The sequence below is a fragment of the Syngnathus typhle genome, linkage group LG5 (genome assembly GCF_033458585.1).
Source record: "Syngnathus typhle isolate RoL2023-S1 ecotype Sweden linkage group LG5, RoL_Styp_1.0, whole genome shotgun sequence".
Lineage (NCBI taxonomy): Eukaryota > Metazoa > Chordata > Actinopteri > Syngnathiformes > Syngnathidae > Syngnathus > Syngnathus typhle.
The window spans coordinates 10,318,640-10,338,879 of NC_083742.1; the positions used below are offsets into that span (position 1 = coordinate 10,318,640).

At 41.5% G+C, this 20,240-nt stretch overlaps 2 protein-coding genes across 3 annotated transcripts; one reads left to right on the forward strand and one right to left on the reverse strand.

Annotated features, from left to right (window-relative positions):
• Positions 1-284: 284 nt before the first annotated feature.
• Positions 285-9,701, reverse strand: tmc1 (transmembrane channel-like 1). 2 transcript variants are annotated; one of them, XM_061279805.1, is made up of 21 exons: positions 9,598-9,701; positions 7,680-7,803; positions 6,994-7,014; positions 6,370-6,808; positions 6,102-6,290; positions 5,934-6,024; positions 5,491-5,572; positions 5,271-5,377; positions 5,102-5,200; positions 4,897-5,039; positions 4,681-4,825; positions 4,396-4,590; positions 3,831-4,010; positions 3,616-3,759; positions 3,243-3,371; positions 3,067-3,134; positions 2,756-2,995; positions 2,565-2,690; positions 2,183-2,261; positions 1,931-2,066; positions 285-1,863 (listed from the first exon to the last, which is right to left on the reverse strand). In XM_061279805.1, exons 2-21 carry the CDS (start codon positions 7,714-7,716, stop codon positions 1,652-1,654), a joined length of 2,862 nt encoding a protein of 953 aa, XP_061135789.1. In that variant the 5' UTR covers positions 7,717-7,803; positions 9,598-9,701; the 3' UTR covers positions 285-1,651. The 2 variants fall into 2 exon arrangements, with proteins under 2 accessions (XP_061135789.1, XP_061135791.1); XM_061279807.1 differs by lacking the exon at positions 6,994-7,014.
• A 4,200-nt stretch (positions 9,702-13,901) lies between these two features.
• zfand5a (zinc finger, AN1-type domain 5a) lies at positions 13,902-19,770 on the forward strand. The gene is made up of 6 exons (XM_061278783.1): positions 13,902-14,143; positions 16,623-16,784; positions 17,216-17,318; positions 17,433-17,518; positions 17,957-18,088; positions 18,167-19,770. The coding sequence occupies exons 2-6, from the start codon at positions 16,625-16,627 to the stop codon at positions 18,313-18,315; spliced, it is 630 nt and encodes a 209-aa protein (XP_061134767.1). The 5' UTR covers positions 13,902-14,143; positions 16,623-16,624; the 3' UTR covers positions 18,316-19,770.
• Positions 19,771-20,240: the final 470 nt, after the last annotated feature.

The window sequence follows — 20,240 nt, forward strand, 5'->3', positions numbered from 1 at the left end:
GCACCTTTCAGGAGTCCACTGTGTTTACATACAGTACAACCTTCCTGCTCTACTTCACTGATGTGGTATGCTTCTTCAAATTCAATTCCCCGCACCAATTAGTAAAGTGGCTGCAACAAAATTTTGAACGTAGCCTCATTTTACTAAGTCTCCCCACCCTACCTGGGACCTGAGCCACGCCCACCACTGGTGTGAATGAGAACTATGTCCATTCAGAATGGCGTGTCATAAAATTTGTGATAAATATTCACACATGAACGCTTACACTTTATTTATGTCCTTACACGATTTATTGTTACAGTTCGAGTATTTCTTTTTGCCTCTTTTTCATGAGCCATGCAGCTTTTATTTATTGCAGCTTTTATTTATTGTAGCTCAGCAAAATCCACAGCCCGATTTTGGGATAGAACAAAAACGGCAGATGGATCCTGTAAAGGCTGAGAAATCATGTTGCCGGACAGAACCCAAAATTACGGACAATTCATTTCATAAGCTCTCCTTATTTGATTGCATTTGTTCAACTCTCTGGATTTGCACAAAAAACAACCAATTCACAAACTTTGGGTCCCCAAAGCAGATCTCAGTACAATCTTAGAAGTCAAATCCTTGTACATCATGGTACAATCCCTTACTCTTCTCTTCATTAATATTAGGAAAGATGAGATCCCTGTTGGTGTACAGAGAAAGTTAAGATATCAGATACGTAGTATGCCGGTGTGTGGCTCAGTTACCTGGCACAAGCATGGAGGCAGAGTTATGAGCACCCGCAGATAAAGATCTGATTAGTACTGCATCTTCATTTCTCTAGTAGTTATAGCGTGTTTAGTTTGTTATTCACCCAAACAAATAGCTTTTGGATTTCACATTGACATTTCTTGGTACACAAGATGCATTGGTGGAATAGATGGATAATTTAACTGACAGGGAACATGTATACATTTGACTAAAAGGTCAACTGAGGGACTGTTGACTGACAGGATGACAGAGCAGAACAGCCTCTAAGATATTGGATCAGACAGTGTACCGTTATCAGATGATTCAAGACAGACATCCCTGTAACATGATGAAGCTCAAGAGACCATAACAAAAGGATTTACAATTAAGATGTTGGCACACTTGGACATTGCTGAATTCAACTGGCACGATCACAAGTCAAAGGATGAGTTCAATGGCTGCGGTGCCGAGAAAGGTCGAGACAATTTAAAGAAAAATAAGACGAGAACTATAGTATACTAATGAGACCTAGCTTCAAGTTGGGGTTATAATACATTTTTAAAATGTTTCTGATTTATAATAATTTTTTTAAATGATTCTAATTGGATGATAGGTATACAATATTATAAAAATACGGTTACTGTTCTATATGTAAAATACAAAAACAGTATTCTATAGAATTCTGTAAATACATATTATGCATATAACCCACTTTTCATTATTTTAACAGGAGTCCTTTGCTGCTTTGACAAATAAAGCTTATTGACTCATCACTCAAGTCCCATCACTTTATTGTTCAAATCTGAATTCTGGAGACCAGAGAAGTCCTTGCGTGAAAATATGCCCAAAAATACTTCATGCAATAGAATCTTTTTGTATCACACACTTTGGAAAATGACTTTTCCCAGTAAAGTGTTTTCTATTCATGCTCACTCACTCAGTGTCGCTGCAACCTTGGTCCCCTGTGTATCTTCAGATCACTTTGTTGAGGGAAACCAGGCAGGTACCGAGAAGCTTCATTGTTGCTACGGCGATGACTTCCAGAGGCAGGAGTTCTGGTCGTATGTTTTTGGTCTCTGACTGTGGGAGATTTATGTCCACTTTTGCCATGATGTGATTTCTGAGCTCTACAACGGTGTTCTTTCCCATCTATAAAGAGGGAGGTGGAATCCTTAATAGAGCAGCAAATATTGAAATGTAGCAACCTGCGTCTCACTTTCATGGTCTTGCTGCAAAGCTTTGTTGTTCTTTTGTTTTTCTGCAGCCTCGGATGCAGCTCTTCTGGCCTCTTCCAAATCCATTGCAGCCTTCAACGCAGCTTGCTTGTTCTTTCGCTTGTTTTCTTCATTTTGCTTAAAAGCAGAAACACAAATGTCCTGATAATCTTTAACTTCATGCAGTCACTGTGAAGTAGAACATGATACAATTGATGATCGACTCCTGCTGGAGGAAAAAAAAAGTAATTTACCGTCTGTACTTTTTTCTTCAGTTCAATATTTGCTTCTTTGTAGCTTTTGGATGTGGACTGCAGGTAATAAATTGCCAGCCTATGAAATGGATTATTATTATTATTAATAGTGACTGCATTTCTATTGCAGCACCTTTCTACCCAAAAAAACTATTTACTACATTGTTGACTCAGTCAGGTCACACCCTGATGTTTATGCTAAGAAAAAAATGCTATGATTGGCTCATGCACACACTAATGATGCAGAACAGAGAACATCTGAAATTACTCAGACAGATTTGGCATTATGATCAGAAAACCAAACACAGCTTTCCCCTATTCATTAAGTTGTGCACCACATGTTTTTATTCTGTGTACATGACATTTTATCAATTCTACTCACACCATCAACAACATGAAGGGTAGGATCAGTCCAGGATTTGAGGCATAGTTGAACACTTTTCCAAACCAGGCTGGGAAGTCTGACTCCAAAGTCTCATGGATTACATCAAACATACGATTCTTCCCACTACGAAGAGAGGAAAAGTGAATGAATCCCCCTGACCCGCATATTAAATAGAATCCATTCATTACCTGAATGGTCCGCAATCAAAAGACGGAGGGATTGTGACAATGGTGTACATTGCAGGTAGGGTGGAGAGGAAGAGGATGACCAGTAACATGGCCATGTAGAAGTTGTTGGAGCGAGAGGCCTTGAAGACTCTTTCCTGCGGCACATTACAGCACATGACGGCCCAGCACTGAAGGTACATGGACACGTGGAGGCGGAGGACGTTTAGGGCAGGCAGGCAGGGAGCATAAAAGGCACCCATCCTAGAAGAAAGTGCAATGACAGGGGTCATTCATCATTTCGCATAATTTTTTTTTTTTTTTATCTCTCCTACCAGATCATTCCTTGATTGAAGATCAAGCCGAGCACATTCCCGCTAACATCAAACTCAGAGTATGACGGCTTTCCGAAAGTACAGCGGAAAAAGAAGATGAACAAAATAATCCCCTGACTCATATTTTCACAGCCTCTATAGACATTTCAGGAGGCAGGTGTAAAATGCTGACTTACAAATCCGGCCTCCAAGTCCCAGCACCAGCAGTGGTTGAGAAAACGAACAAGCACAGCTCTAAGAAAATCACCAATGAGCAGTGTGGCGTAGGTTGTCATGGTGTCAGATATGATGAGCCGCACAAACTCCTGCAAAGGACCATGATTCTGTGATGTGCATTTAAAAAAGTTGCTTTGTACCCGAGGGAAATTAGGCCTTGCATATGCGAGATATTTGGATGTGGTCAGAATTTATGACAATGTGTTGCGCAGTTACTATATGTGATCAAAACAATCATACAATCTTAAAGTCCCATTAGCTTATGCAAAAGCCACAGATCATTTTCTTAATACTGCATGCCATGGTAAGTGTTAAGGTCACTTTCTCACTAACCTGCCCTACCATGGTTTCCCAGCAGGGCCCACGGGGCACATCAGCAGGATGAACAGCAGGTGACGCTGTGCTATTTCCTGTGACGTTGGAAAAACTTGCTTCCCACTGTGTTATATTAAACTTGACGATTTTTTCCTCTTCCCTCTGAAACACACGTACACTCCTGAGTTCACACTTCAATAAACTGTCTATCGTGTACACACTACAATCCTCACTTTCAGGTTGATCTCATCCATGAGTGCAATGATGAACGTGTAGAGGTTCCCCAAGAAGAGGGCAAAGATGCGGCCCAGCTGCCACTGCAGGGCGACTCGGGGGTGGTAGTTCTCTAGGGTGCTAATGATGTCAAACAGCATGGGACAAAACATCCCCAGTAATGACATAACCATATTTACCTGAGAGAAAAAAAACACAGGCTGTCACACTTAGTGGTGCGCTATGAAGATGGACATATGCAAAGACGACTGGATCCACCAAATGTTCTGCATTACAGATTGAAGGGAATTGTATGGAAATTCTTCAGGTAGTTACTTTGCTTTTCAAACTTTATTGATGCCGGAGGAAAAAATACCTAAAATAACGATATATCAGAATCAAAAATTTACTGAGATGCAGTATTATTGCTCAGTTTTTACCAATATTGTAAGATGGCTATTTATTTAGCAAAATTGCAATGTGGTGTGGTTGTAAATTGTGACTACACAATAATTTGAATTCAGTAAAAAACGAAAAGCCAATCAGATTGTATCTACATTATGATGTCGACTCATGTGTTTGTACCTCATTCCTTTCCCACCAAGAATGGTTTTCTAGTCCGTCCAGAGCAAACTTCTGAGATCGCCGCACAACAAAGTAAATGAGGTATCCACTTCCTGCAAGGCAGCACAACACCAGGAAATTGGCCAGCACTCGCAGGAAGCGGGTCAGATGGATGTTGTCATCCTTATGGCTCTCTTGCTCTTCTAAGATGGCTTCCTGGTGAGACACCAGGAGGGAATCTCAGGGTAGTTGTTAACTCAATTATAACATAAATGTAAACATCAACACAAACACGTCGGCCTCGACCTTGAAGCTGGTGGTGATTGAGGCAAATTTATTATCTGCTGTTTCAGCGTTCCCTATCAGGTAGTCCCAGCTTGTGAACATTTTCCAGCTGAAATTAAAGCTGTTATCATCTCCGACACCAGTCTCATTTGAATTACGGGCCATCCTTATATTGGAGATAAGACATAGTCACCGTGATGATTGCATTAAGTCCTATACTGCATATATAGTACTCACGTTCGAATGACCACCATGTAGCTGTAGGCCACCGTTCCTACTCCAACCAGGAAATACGACAAAGGCATGCGAAACTTGAGCCAGCCAATGGCACGCTGGTCATTGTAATAACCGTAGAAGAGGACAGAGTACTGGGCGTAACCCTGAAGATGCATGTTTTAATAAACGATAGCTAAAAAAAGTGACATTGTGTGAGATAGCTGACCCCGAAGTCCCACAAGACAGCAAAGTCCATGGCACTCCCTTCCTCAGCCCTCGGCACAGTCTTTCTCGAGATGCTCCCGTAGGGCCGCCCCATTAATGCCTGATGTGCAAAAACAGAGTGGACAGCAACATAAAAAGACACACAACAAGAAACATTAAAAGCAACAAACCTCTGGCACCATGACCAAGCCAAAAGTGAGCCCAAACAAGATCATGTTGATACCATACATCCACCTCAGGAAGATGAAGTAAGAAGCAACAGAAGAGCCAAAGTGACCTGTGTGATGTGCAGCACATAATGAGAAACGTGACTGTACATTATTGCTCGACTTCAAGCCCGCCAATGCAAGCAATGTTAGATGAAAAGACGTACATGGACTTCTCACTTACTTTCAATCTCTTTGATTTTCATCTCCCATGGGATGCAAGCAGTTCTGAAGTTTTCAAAATCTCGTTGAAACTTCATCCATTTCTACTTTGTAAAATTAGAAAAGAAGAAAAAATAACCCTGTAAAGCAGGTATCAGACATCTGGAGGAAAAAAACCAATTTGTACGTCCTCAAAAATTGATTCATAATCATCGTTGTAACTGCTGCTTTTACTCCAACAGTTAGATCTTTTTAATCAATACAGTTTCCTCAGTTACCAAGCTTATGTTTCATGTTTTTCAAGAGGAAGGATCCCTGTTATAGACTAACTGTGCTTAAAAGTGTTTCTATGTGCCAGTTAATGTGTCAGTTCCCATGGAACATTTCCATCTGAATTTTGCTACCCTACCAGTAAATGACTATTTATACATTATTTGAGTTCTTTAAAAGCCACTTTCCTCTTACCTTAGTCATCATGACCTTGTATGCGTAGAGCCTTCTACCTTTCCCTTTGCCCAAAGCCCCCTCGTAGTTCTCCACAAACTCCTGAGACTCCCTGCAAATAAGAAGATGGCTTCACTCCAAATTCGCTAAAGTCAATAGGTTGACCCGTGACTGCTATGAAGAAGTTACCGTAAGGTTAACAGCTTCTTTTTCATCGACCATGGCTTTCCTCTGAGACTCTGGATCAATTTCTTCCTCTCGTCCACTTCCTCTTTTAGCTCCTGAAGCTCCTCAGCAGTCAGAGACTCTGGCCTCAACTCTTCGTCATTGCTGTCCTCTTCCTCCTTGTCCTCTTCTTCACTTGTCTCCTGCTCTGAACTGAGTAGTCATTGTTTCTTTTAATTGTTCTTGTATGAGAACATATTGTTGTTTTCCTAGAAGAAAGTAAATTATTTACCTTGTTTCAATTACTTTTGTGTGCTTTTTCATCTTTACTTCCTGTTTCTTCTCCTTCTCACGTTTACAAACATTCTCTTTTCTTTCTTCATTCGGGGCACTATCGTGTTTGTGTTTCCTCTTGAAATTTTCATCCTCAGCGCCGCTCTCCATCGGCACCTTTTCTATTTGTTTATTTTTAAGGTTCTTCTCCCTTGCCATCTTTTTTTTGTCTTCCCTCTCAATCTCCTTTGCGGTATTATTTTTACCATTGTTTCCTTTCCTCCTCATGCCTTTTTCTTTCCTCTCTGGTCTGTCCATCAACTCCTCTTGAGTCTCGGCTGCATGTTTTTTCTTCTTTCGATTCCCCTTCTTTCCCTCCCTTTTACTATCCTGCTTCTTTTTTGCTGTTTTCTTTCGCTCATATTCTTCTGGTATAGTGCAAATTTGGTCTTCATCACCTGCAGTATATGTGAATCCATGTTAAGGTTGCAGTTGAACATGTTTGGTATCAATACACCTCCACTAAAATGTGTTATTTGTCATGTAATACAAACCAAAAGATCAGTCGTACTTTAGCTATGACACACCAGCATGATTTTTGATACGCTTACACTAATGGAATAAGAGACATTTATGCACTTACCTGTATCAAGTCCAATGTGAACTAAGAACAGAGTGAACATAAGATATGAATTATCCATATCTTGAAAATGGAAAAATGTTAAGTCAAATTTCAATCGTTTCTTTCTTTCTTATCTGAATCAATCATTGGTTCTGAATTCATATCTCATCTTTGCTTGGCCACCTGATTTCTTCTGTGATGTGTTTTTCCATCTTTGGTCAAATGTTTTCTTTTCACATATTTAATACATATGTGCATCTTGATGCTTACTGATTTTCCATACAACCTGCATGACTTCAATTTCATAAATCGACATCATTCCTACAATCCCAAACCGCACTTGAGTACGTTTCATTGTTGTGTACGCTGCATTGTGTTCAATGAAGAAGCATAAAGTGAAAGCAAAGCCCGCCGCAGACAAATTGAAAAGATCAGCCCTTCGGTGAAACTAGAGTCATGATGCCTCGGGTCATTGAAAACGTGTGCATCAAAGGGGTGCAGTTGCGAACAATAGTATCATGAAGGGAGATGGGGTTCTGCCAAAGGTCTTATAGTTAACATCATCTTAACAAATGAGATTAGAAAGGAAAAGCAAATATAGATGATCATTGTCCCATTGGTAGTGTTGACTTTATCTCTTCCTTCTTGTCAAAGTACCATGAAAAACCAAATAAGTTGATCAAAGATCTCAAGAGGCATGGACTTACTGTCATCCTCGGTAGTGATCAGTTTGTTACGAGGCATCTTCCTCTCATGGTTGTCGACCTCCGAGTGGCCCGAGGTCCAGAGAGCTCAGTGAACATGGGAGATGAAGCTGTAGGGTTTCTCCACCTATGAAGTGGATGAACACACTGCCATGACAACAAACAATGTGTGCATATGTGTATTGAGAGGCAAGTCTATGATGAGCGCCTCATGTGAGAAGTTCACTTTTTCCTTGCCACCCATTGACCCAAAACACAGACAATGACATCCTGGAAACCTTAGAGCCTCACAATTTCACTGCCAATCAATTATTCAAAACAGTTATGACTGCCTTTATGCAGTGTGATATGTGTGTCTGTGTTCACGAGGTCACTGCCAGTGTGAGGGCTGTTTATATGATATTCGAATAATGGCTCCACTGTATCAGACAAAGTTACACTATAGTGGCTGGAGTATCCTTAACATTCATACAAACGCTTAACTCGTGCGGCACGATTTTACCTGTGTACATTAGTCAACTTGCATGTTATCATTAATATATTACAAATCGAATGGTATTTGTTTAGAATATTGGGTTGGCCCTTCAGCAGTTAGTCAACCATTTATAATTAGAAATTGGATCTACAGCCAATGATCATAGAAGCAAGGAACAGGAAATAAGGTCCACCTTTCCTTGTGTCGTGACTCGTAAGAGCTGAATTGTATCTCTCAGTGTATTTTTTTAAAATGCTTGCTCCTTTTAATCTGGTATTTCAGGCATTACGTTCTGACCAGATCTCATTTGTTCCCACCCCCCTAACTGTTTGACGAAAAAGCAATCTACTGTCCCGAAAGGTGGAGAGTTGAATCCAATACTAATAGGCCTACAGGGGGCGCTGTTGTACCAATTTAAACAAATTTCCTCTGGTTATTTCTGAACGCTCCTGCACGTGAGAAGTGAAAAGAAATGTTGCAGGCAGGCGTGCGTGTCTTTATCATTGATGTAAGAAGAGTCTTGTGTAGGCTATATCTATTCCCTGTTTCCAAACTTAGCTGCAGCTACGAGGGAATCTTGATGAAGGAAGCTGCCAAGGCCGTGTGAGCAGCTGACGGGCGATACTGTAGTCAAGTCATTGCTCTGGTTGCAATTTTTAGTCAACCGAGGTGTTCCTTGTCGCCTTTGAAATACCTTCTGTTGTCTTTCTGTTATGAAATGCGCTCTATAAATAAAATATTTGGATTGATTTATTCTTGATCTCCATCTGTGGAGACTTGGAATTTTAGAAGTTTGCCCTGAAATGACTTGGACTCCTACACAAAAGTTGATGTTGTGAGTTCCTATTTTAGCTATGTGTTTAATTAAACATAGGCCAAAGGGTATTCGCAAACTTGACTGGTCGCTACTCTAACACAGGGCAGAAAAAGGGACAGACAACCATTCTCACCCACAAGATTACATCAAATCTAATCAAAATGTATCTAGGTTCTTCTTGTTTTGATAGCCGTGAATCACATGGTGTACCAGGAAGTAACAAGAAGTGCAGTGTGTCACTGATGCATGTCAGGTTTATCAGAAAAACATAAAGAAATACTTTGTAGAGATAAAAGACTGACCCACAGCAATCATGATAAGAGACTAATGAGCCCCAAAAAGTGAGCGAAGGCGCAAATAGCAGATCTGTTTGTTTTATAACTCATAAAGGACAGAGGTCAGAAAAATAAAATTGTGTGTTATGCTGCATCGTGTAGTTGCTTATAGAAGTAAATACTGTTCTTGATCATATGGACGATAACAAACTGATCTTTAGTTTCACTGAAAGAATGACTGTATCTTTTTATGTATAAAAATAAACCGAGTCCGCTGATGTGCCACAACAAGTCATAAAACAAATGGCAAATGTCTCATCCTGTGTTTATTAGGAATCAACCATGAACTTCTACCTCAACAATGATGACGTGGGTGTAAAGCAGCAGGCCGTTTGGCTTTCCTAGTAAGAATGCCAGCAGGGTGTGGATTGCAGGTGAGTCGGGTGTGGCTCACCACTATATAAAAACACAGTATAACGTGTATTTCAGCCTAGTATTGAAGAGCAGGAAACACTTCAGGATCAAGCATGATTGTCTTGAACATGTGGGGGGGGGGGGGGGGTTGCAAGAGGCTATTGCTTAATAAAATCCAGCCACAGCTAGTGTGTAGGAGTGGAAGGAAAGCATGGTAAGTATGCCCGAGTAAAGACGCGTCATCAAGCAAGAGGCGGAGTTGATTTTCTGTGGGGGGCGGGACTTGGCTGCTTCAATTGACAGATTACAGCGGAGAGGGCGGGGCTTGTATTTGCAGACAGAGAAGCACGTGGCTAGGCCAGTCTGCACGAGGGAGCAGCAACAAAGAGCAGAGCCAGTCTCGAACAGTACACGGGACATCTGCAGAAAACACGCGCACGCACACGCTTTTTGTACAGGCACACTCGCATTCACGTTAGCCACTCGCATGCATGTGGTCTCATATGGCGTTCAAACACCCACAAAGGAGCATGGATAAATAGTTTTTCTCCAACCACGTGAACAGTTATATGCAAATGTAGCACATTTGACCTTTGGGCACACACGTTTATATATAGTTAGTTTCCACAAGGACCACACTTGAACACACATTCTTGTTTTTCCAGCAATCACCGCGAAAGCTATGCAAGGGAGAGGTTTTTGTGTGTGAATACTAGAAGGGAAAGGAAGAATTTAGACAGAATGTGGCAGGAAAGTAGGGGGGACTCCTCCCTGGGCAAAGAACAAGAAACACATTCATGATGCAGAAGAGCTGTGTTGTATGAGAGGGGGAATGAATGATGAGCAGTTGCTGAATCAGCTGATTAACCCTTCTTAATCGTCATTATTTTCCATTCACTTTTGTCAATTTCACTTGACTTCAAGAACTTCCCAACTTGGGATAATAGTTTTGTACAAAGAAAGACTAATGCATGTGCACACATGCATTACAATTCATGCAAGATAAGTCTCTGGGTATGTAAATAAATACAACAGATACACCAATCTTGTATAATAACTAAGTTCCTTTCCAAATATGCAGACAAATGTGCTCTGTTCGTAAAATGCGACCCACCACCTTCTTACCTCGGGGCTCAGCATAATGGTGAATGTTCAATGTGAGCATAGCAGGGTGGGGATCAACTTTTGAAGCAATGCTTTTGGACAACCTCTGTGCACAGTTTATCGTGCCCCACACACACAACTTATGTAAACGGATAAGCTGCAATTTCCACTGCTAGCCTCTTTATCAACAGTGTTTTTGCGACTCTCGTGCAAGTTGTATGCATGCGAGTGCATGTGTGTGGGGTAGACTAATATCTGCCTAGTAACTAGACTCATGCTGTTTCAGATTCCCATAAGTAATCCTCACACCCACGTAGCCACAGAAGGAAACTCCCAAAAGTGTAAGATGTTGTCATGACAACACGGTCACGATTAGCTCAAGTGCGTGGATCATATTGATGGAACGAAAGCTCCTCGATATAACCAGTGCCCAAAAAAAAAAACACCAGCACACACTGGTACAGAAACCTTAAAACACATAAACAGAATAAGAGTGATGACAGGATATACGTCCACGAGGGGGATGGGTAACGATACTTGACACCTCCCACTTTCTCCTTCATCGCCCCCCCCTCACACACACTGAAACCCATGAACCTTTACACACTGAACAGACATACGTTTCACATCCACGGTCCGTCTTTTCTTCTCTGTACATAGCTGCGTTAACATAACACTCGGACTTACAAAGACCTCAGTGTAGAGTTGAGTAGCTTTACCCTCCCCCATCACTCGCTGTGCCTGCTTCACGCACATATGAAAAGCTCTTGTCTATAGAATTGGGGAACAGTGTTTATAACAGCTGGCATAAACACACAACGAGAGCACAATGAGCTCACTTGATACTCACACATGAAATGCTTCTAAACAGTAAATGCTGCGTGATGAATAGATGTGAACATACACAATCACCTCAATTTATTGCGCTCTCACTTCAGTCACAGAATGATGACAAATATACAAATCCACTCATAGCTGTGTATTATATATTGTATCTACATCTTGAAATATATTCAAATGTAGTCACTGGGTTTTTGTCATGCTCAAAGCACCTCTGAGTTTTCATCAATAGCCTGAACTTGGTTGTTTATGTACTCGCCCACAATATAAAGCGATGATGACATCTTAAATGTGTGTGTCTTGAGACGCTTACAGAATTACGCAACATGGTAGCAAGAGAGACCGTCAACTTGTTGACATTGAAGCTATGGTGAAGCGCAGCTAGTGAATTTATACAAAGAACATGCATTCCATAATGGAGGTATGTCAACACTCCCATTAAATAAGCTACTCTGTTGCAATTCAGACACTTGCGGATAGTGTTAAAGCCTCTATACCAGCTAATCGTCTTGATATTTTGTTTCGGTTTGTTTGTAGATTTCACAGAGACGTGACAAACAAGGGCTACTCTCTGAAATTGTGACACGGATCAGCTGATCCTCTTGGCTACTACTTTTTCCATTTCCCAGTGTCAGTCACTATCAATGGCTTCCAGATAGTGCAAGTCCTCTGAGTTCCACGAATCCACTGATAGACAGCATGTTCGGTAAGAAGCCCATACGCATGCAGTGACATACACGCTGCCCAAAGAAGTGTTTGTTTTCTACTGGGCTGTGCCTGAGGATGCCGTATGTGTGAATGATTGACAATGTGGAAGAATACGTTGAGACTTGTCAGACCTGCAGGGCAAACTGACACACTGCAAGTGAATGGATTGAATGTTTATGTGATGAGATGTCGAAAGAGAAACTGCATGAAGGGGGTAAACATGTTTGTTCACTTTCTTGTGCTTCCTGCACAAACTGACGAATTTATAGTGTTTTATTTTACTCTTAAATGACACTATGGAATGTTGGATATTACAAAAAATGATTACATTTGATCAGTTTGAATACATTGTTTAGTGACATGACAGACCACATTAAGAGCTATTATTTGTTTTGGAAGGACAGTCAGAACATACAATAGTGTAGTGTATTATTATATTGCTCTTTTTCAGATTACATTTTTATTATTCAATATCTTCTAATGGTGTTTAAACAGTGTATTTCCTTAAACTCAAGAATGTATAACAGTTCTGTAATCACTTCCAGTATTTACTTAGTACTCCCAAATTCTTTGACACTGGAGATGACCTAAGTCACCGCTGTTAACCAACTTGCACTTCACGTTCGATTTTTACTGTGTTCATTTTTATCTGATTGCAGATTACGTGAACATAAATGCCTTTGCCATTTATTGCCAGTACATACTGAAAAAAATGGCACAGCTTTCTTTGCCTTTTACAGATTCAGAAACATGTTCACTGAAAAACAACACAAAGACTGAGCTCTGAAATGTAGCCAGTTAAATTTGAGGCAACAGTTGAAAGGTTATAACTGAAGGGTTTTGGGAAAATGGCTAAAATTAGAGTCCAACTCTTAACTATCAGTTAGAGCTAGAGGGTTATTGTGAAATGCATCCTGTAATAATACATCACAGTAAATCCATCCACGTTTGGGTGATAATTAGGTCAACATCACGGTAAAGTGGCAGTGGCAGGGGTCTCAAACTTGCTGCCTGGGGGGCAGCTTTTGGAAAAATGTAATTCTGACGTGACATCAAGTGGAAGGAAAAGTTGTACTCGCACCATGTCATTTTCAGAATCTGCCGTGAAGAGAAAGATTGGTCGGAACAGCCAAAAATAGGAGAGAGTGAAGAGATGGAATGGGTTTCTATTGAGCACGGGGCTCCCTGACATGTCTTGAACGCATAGAGAAATGTTGCGGCGCCATAATTCAATGGAAAATCTTAACTTTTTGGGGTAACATGGAGATTTATTTATTGTGATATTGTATATGTGTTGCCAGTTCTCCCATTGTCAAGGCAGCAAAAATAACAGCACACTAATAGCCACCCTTGTATCTTAGTTCTGTTGTGACAGCGCTGCACCAGACTTTACAATCCCGATCGTTTTGGCAGATCACTCAATAAAAAGGATAAAAAGAGGTTGTCGTCCTTGTAGGTGGATGACGACGGGATGTGTAATATGGGTAATGTTGTGCGCTTGCGCCGAGCCAAACTGTAATCTGGAGGCTCCGCGGGCAGCCAATAGCGACACGTTGCTTCACCCGTGACACCATCCGCCACTCCTCTTACTAAAGAAGGAAACAAACATCCACCCAGATAGATCTGGAGATTACCAGAGGGAGAAACGTCGAGAGAGACGACGCCGAGGAAAGGAGAATTTAACCCATCTGAACCAGGCTTGAAACGGACGAGCACGCCACGTTAAGGCGAAAGCAGGACGGCCAGCAGGAACGGATAAAGCCCCCATTTTTTTTTTCCTATCGACGTCGGTTTTCGCTTCTCGCTTTGCGAGACACTCATCGAATTTCATCAGGTGATTTTCTTGTCATCTTAATGCTGAACAGATCTGTCAGGAGATTTTGCTTATCGTTTCTTTTAAAAATAGCAATATAAGAAAGGTGCTGAGATGGTAATGGAATGGTCGGTCAAAGCGACCTTTAACAGTGGATTGAAAGGTCAGGTGGTGGGTGCGTGACGGTCTCGTGTGTGTAGGGGGAGGGAAAAAAAGCTGAGTGATGTTATTGTTGTTTTTTCTTTCTTATTTGTTGTGTTACCAGCAGCATTGGATCCCCCGATCCGTCCTCATCATCGAACGTGACTGGGTCTGGTTTGGGGGAAAAACATGGGGTAGTCAGTTAGCTGGTGGTTGTTACCGTCTCTGTGGTTCTACATGGCCCAAACTGGGGGGATGGGGGAACCAAAACCAGATCATTTTTGTCGACAAGCTGAATAGTTACACGTCGACCGAATAAACGTGGTAGGGGAGAATAACGAGGCTAAATCAATATAGCCCTAAGTAAAAGAAAAAAGGAGCAAGTGTAGCTTTACCAAGTAGTTAAATTAGTTTCTTCTTTGAGTCAATTCGATGTTCGATCGGTGTTGCTTTAGAACTACTGTGTTGGGGGCAGGGAGTTTTATGTATGGTTTTTCATTGGTTACATGAAATGGCTGAAATAGTATGAGAAATGGTAGCTGCTATAATAATGTCCAAACAGGAAACGAGGAGAATGCAGACAAAGGAAGAAACAAAGGCAACAGAGAGCACTCTGTCTAGACTGTTTGACTAAACATCATTGCCCCCCACTTCATGTCGCTAACGATTTCTCTTACAATTGCTTTTTTCCAAAATATTTTCATATGATCTACAAGACAACAATTCTCTCTTTCTGTTGTGTCCAGTGTGACTCAGTAGTTTTCAGTTTAGCACTGCCTGAAATATGAGCTCAGCTTCCTGCTCTAATACTCTCTTTAGTCAGCCAAAAAGAAAGACCAACCCTGGCCTGTATCATTTTAAAACTTACAGATACAAGTTAGAATGATTAAAACTCAGTGTGCTTATTCTGCAAAATACATTTAATCCGAGATGCTTTTGTTGAAACCATCTTGTTTACCACTACACGTTATCAGACACCAAACTGCCAGGAAGTCTGAAATTCTCTTGGTTAAACTCAAAGATTATTTTGTGCAGCTTTCTATGTCTCAAGACCTTTACAACTTGACATGTTGGATGTCTTCGAAGCTTTTCAAGAAAGGTCTGGTCAACACGTGTGATTGTTAAAGTAGGGCTCAGATATGACTGCTAAGCCTGTTCCTTTGTTGCAATAAGTGCATGGGTTTATACATGTGCAATCTTGTTGATGACGTAGGGTACCTTGATACATTTAACTAATCCCTGAAGAAATTCTGGCATTCTATGGTAGTTCTTTCTGACTAAGGCACTTAAATGGTGGATTCAACTCTGGCTAAAATAGCCTCTAATTTACTGAGCAGTCAGCACATGAACGCTTGACGCAAATGGAAAGAAGGTCACCTGTGGCCTTTTCCGAGGAAACCCTTTGTTGACACGCATAGCATGCGCGAGATGAGGTCAGGGTACTTTTGTTGTGCTGTCAAGACATTCTAATACATGTGGTAGCCTTTTTTGTAACACGAAACTGCCCGACTCTTGTTTACGACCAAAATATTGACAAACGAACAGCCGCTATGATAGGGAACACTGTCAAAGGTTATTTGGGAGAAAGATGTGATTGTTTTTGCAGGACTAGCTCGTTGGCGTTTTGTCTGTTAAAGCCTCGGAACAGCTTAAAGCGTCGGAGCAGGACGCCCTCTAATCTAAGCTTTTCTGTCTCCCCACATGTCTGTCTGCTCATTTATCAAGGGCTGTTTGAATAGTGCAGTTTCCCACTGCACAATCTCCGTTTGTATTTCATCACTGTGGTGCTGTACATCAACGTCATTGGACGACATGTTTTGCCAAGAGAACATGCGTGTTTACTGGATATGAGTATGTGTAAGGGAGGGCAGTGGGTGGGTGAGGAAGTTTTGAAAGACCTTATTTGGTAAGATGTCGCTGTAGAGAATTGAATAGGGTGGAATTTCTATCATTTTCCATTCATTTTTGGTTCGAGTGCCTCCCTTTTAAATCTGAAATGGTTCAAATTGGTTTTAATGGGTGTGTAATTATTGCAATTGTCACATGGTGATGAGTCATAAGGTTATTGTTTGATAAGAAACTAGAGCCAGTCTTCACTCAATGTTCTGTTGAGTGAAAAAAAGCAGGATGTCGTCATAGCTGTGATGCATTATGAGGTGTGTGTGAGTTTTCCTTCCTGACAAATGGTGTGTCAGCTTCAGGAAGGGTAGTTCAAACTGTTGGCAGCGATCGCTCAGAGGGAAGGTGGTTACGGTTTCTGTCAAGTGGGGGATTTGCTTTACCTGGCTTATTTATTTATTTATTTATTTATTTTTTTAAAAGATGTGGCTATTCATACCCTGTTTTCTCATCTTTTCAGCAATGGCCCAAGAGACAAACCAGAGTCCGGTGCCCATGCTATGTGCCACTGGCTGTGGTTTCTATGGCAACCCGAGAACCAATGGCATGTGCTCTGTATGCTACAAGGAACATCTGACAAGGCAGCAGAGCAGCGATCGGATGAGCCCCCTCAGCCCTATGGGTAGGTTCGGTCCCATCAAAAAGGTGAACCCCACTCCTAATTTTGAATTAGCCACCGTGCAAAACAATGAAACTCAAGTGGTCCTATAGCGCGAGTCTAGCTCTCTAAAGGATCAAGAGGCGTCGTTTTGAAATTCATTAATGAGTCTCCTTCAGCAAGGATATTTTCCCACCACCCGCTTCCCTCCCTCTCTGTTTTTCCGCTCAGCGTAATGAAAGACAGCTGTTTTCCTTGGTGGCATTATTCAAGGTTACAGTCACTTTTAAGGTCAAGCATTGAGCCACACTAACAGCCTTGACCCAAGATTAGCTCTTAGCATTTTGAGTGGAGCAAGAGGCCCAAAACAGAGATCCATATTGCGTATGATGTTACTGTACTGTATCATGATGTGCTGGCAGTTCTGTCTAATGATGGGAACTGTGATCGTGCAGGCTCAACGTCTAGTCCTACCTCAGAGGCATCTGCTATCCAGAGACTAGAAGCCAGCCTAGCCAAGGTTGACGCCTGCTCCGCCCCCTCGCCAGACATGTCTAGGTCAGTACCAAGTGCAAGCGGTCAATATTTTCTCTTAATTGACAACTCCTGCCTGTGTGACTGGTTGCTGCTCTCCTACATTTGCCCCATTTTACCTCCTTTTCACTTTGACAGAACTGTTCAAGGATCTCTTCCTGTGACTCAACAAATGACAGAGATGAGCATCTCGAGAGAGGACAAGCCTGAATCACTAGAACCTGGTAAACACACACACACACGTACTGAAACTGCCATGCGGGTGACGGCTCACGTGCAGTCTTCTGTGAGGCCATGTTACATTTCGTCAACTCAACCCCAGGGGTTTTCTTTCTGCATCTGAGAAAGCACACCTGTCTAAAAATAGACCAATGTAAAAATAACTCCACACTGGAAGACATTTTTGGATTACCTCCTGGCAACCACAAGCCCAATCAACAGGGCAGAAAAAGGTAATTGCAAGATGGAGCCTACTCTAATTACTGAGTAACATGAGGTGCTGCTGAGGAAAATGCTGTACAATGGTTCGTTTAGTTCGTCATGATAATTTACTGTGCTGGCAGCACTTCAAAAAAATTCTCAAGTGTTGCAAATTACAATGAGTTAGATTAGAAAGTGTGTCCTTTTTTTAAAAAAAATATTGTTTTCTCTGTAATCTGCAGTTGTAAAGCAGCCAGCTGCCTCTAGCCCAAGTCTTCCAATAGCTTCTTCGAGCAGTGACGATAGCAAGGATGACTCGTCCAAGCCGAAGAAGAACCGATGCTTCATGTGCCGCAAGAGGGTGGGCCTTACAGGTACGTGGTGGGGTCGTTATTAAAAATTGTGGTATTGTTTTTATTGTTCTGAACTGTTATAAATGTTTGTGCTTCCAGGATTTGACTGTCGCTGCGGAAACCTCTTCTGCGGTATCCACCGGTATTCTGACAAGCACAACTGCCCCTACGACTACAGGGCCGAGGCGGCCGCCAAGATCCGTAAAGAAAACCCCGTGGTGGTGGCTGACAAGATCCAGAGAATATAGATATCTCGCAAGATAAATGATGCAAGTGGCGATGATGAAGACAACACTTTTTTGAAAAAAAGACTGGAGTGTTTCACCTTTGGAATTGAACACTGGCATTTGTAGCCAAGTGAGTGATGGAAAGGACTTGATTTACAAAATTAAAACCTCAAGAGGACATGAAAAAAAGTCCTGTCTGAGGAAGATGCATAAATGATCACTATGCTCCCCCCCCCCTTTGAGTAATCCATTTTGTTAGTTTTATCATATTTTTTGTGGTGTGACATTCTTTTCCCAAGAATCCATATTGTCTTATAAAGAGCAGCCCAGAGTAAATGTTGGAGAAAAGATGTACTCCTCTCACCCTAACCAGGCTTCCTGTGCCAAACTGTAGACCGCCGTTCTTGCTCGTTCCCCGTCATGCGTCAAACCAAGTCAAGAATTGAGACCACGCTGGAGGAACTGTCCCCCCAAAATATTGCACAAGGGGTTCTGTTAGTTTGTCTCTGTCTTTCCTGGCTTTACCTACCTCACAGCTGCTCCATTAGCCTTCTTTTTTCCTCTTGTGTGCTCCTCCGCTGTGAGTCCAGCAGAGCGGCAGGTCACCTCTCTTTCGCCTCAGTGACCCCTCTGATCAGCATTCTTATGTTGACTGATTGGTTTGATTGTGATGAGGCTCATTGTTTAATTATGAAGGTATAGTTCAGGACAGGGACAAATGCTTCAACTGACACCGAATAGAACCTTGGGCATTCTGGGTTAACGAGCTTGTACTTGAGTGATAGGCTGGGCGGATGCAGACCTCACAGCTCAATCTTGGCTACATAGCTGAATGAATGGGATTTATGCATGATTTTTTTTTTTCTTTGTCTACGGGAGACGTTCCAGAAAATATGGCCTGTGTCTATTTGGGTCACAGCGTTTTTGCTTGCTGAGACAATTGTTTTATTAGCCACCCACCAACCTGTCAACACAACAATGTGTCTGGCCGTGTATTCAATGCTAATGTGCAATTAGAATGTGAACCATTATTTTGTTTTTAATCATTTTAGGTGTGCTTACAGAATGTTAAAGTGAGCACAGTGTGTGTGTGTGCGCGCACATGCAGAAATAAGGTTTATCAGCACATGTTTACAGAAAACTACAGGAGCATGCCAGAGGTAGATTTTAATGAAATAAAAATATACTAGACTACCACAATTACATGTAGCGTGAGTGTGTATGTCTGTGCAAAGTGTGTTTTCTTTGCTGCCTGACACATCATATGAGTTGATAATCTCCCAGTGTGTTTTTCATTTAAGACAACTATGTATCCGTTTGATTTCCCCCCCTCTCTTTCTGATTCTTAGTTATATGCAAATTTGTACAAAAAATGAAAAAAACAAACTGATGATATTTATGTATTGCATATAATCCTGCTATCCAGCATTACCACAGAATAGTATCATGTAAATAAAACTGTACAGAGAGACATTACCAATAGTCTTGTGTGTTTAGTTTCTTTGTTGTGTATCAGCACTGTCATGTTTTGTTTATGCATTTAAAAAAATGTTGCAAGGCTCAATTTTCTCAGGACAGAAGCCTGGTCTTGTGAGTACAATGACATCATAAAGGGTGACTCAGCACAGTAGCTAAACTAGAGAGTCACCTCATACTATGTACCCGGTAGTGCCTCACCTCAGCTAAACCGGTTACTTGAATGACGTCATGTTGTTACGAAGAGCTGGCAGCACTCAATGAATAACACCGACAAGCGTCATTCAAGCTTTGTCTGGGTCACAGGAAGTACTATTATTGCGTTCTTATTAGATGAAGGTTAGATTGTACGGATAGGGCTAACACACAAGGTCTGCTTCAAAAACAATATGTTCTTTCACACTCCTTTGGGGAGTGAGTTCACAGATGGCGTCATTGCAACAGCTGCTCAGACAGCTGAGGCGTGTTCA

Bases quoted from the DNA above. Each gene is read 5' to 3' on its own strand.
- tmc1 (XM_061279805.1), bottom strand. From the start codon at position 7,716: ATGCCTCGTAACAAACTGATCACTACCGAGGATGACA. The intron at 5,378-5,490 runs GTAAGTGAGAAG...CACATCACACAG, and splicing joins GAAAATCAAAGAGATTGAAA to GTCACTTTGGCTCTTCTGTT. The intron at 4,826-4,896 runs GTGAGTACTATA...CTCCAATATAAG, and splicing joins TACATGGTGGTCATTCGAAC to GATGGCCCGTAATTCAAATG.
- zfand5a (XM_061278783.1), top strand. From the start codon at position 16,625: ATGGCCCAAGAGACAAACCAGAGTCCGGTGCCCATGCTATGTGCCACT. The intron at 17,319-17,432 runs GTCAGTACCAAG...TCACTTTGACAG, and splicing joins CCCTCGCCAGACATGTCTAG to AACTGTTCAAGGATCTCTTC. The intron at 18,089-18,166 runs GTACGTGGTGGG...TTGTGCTTCCAG, and splicing joins CAAGAGGGTGGGCCTTACAG to GATTTGACTGTCGCTGCGGA.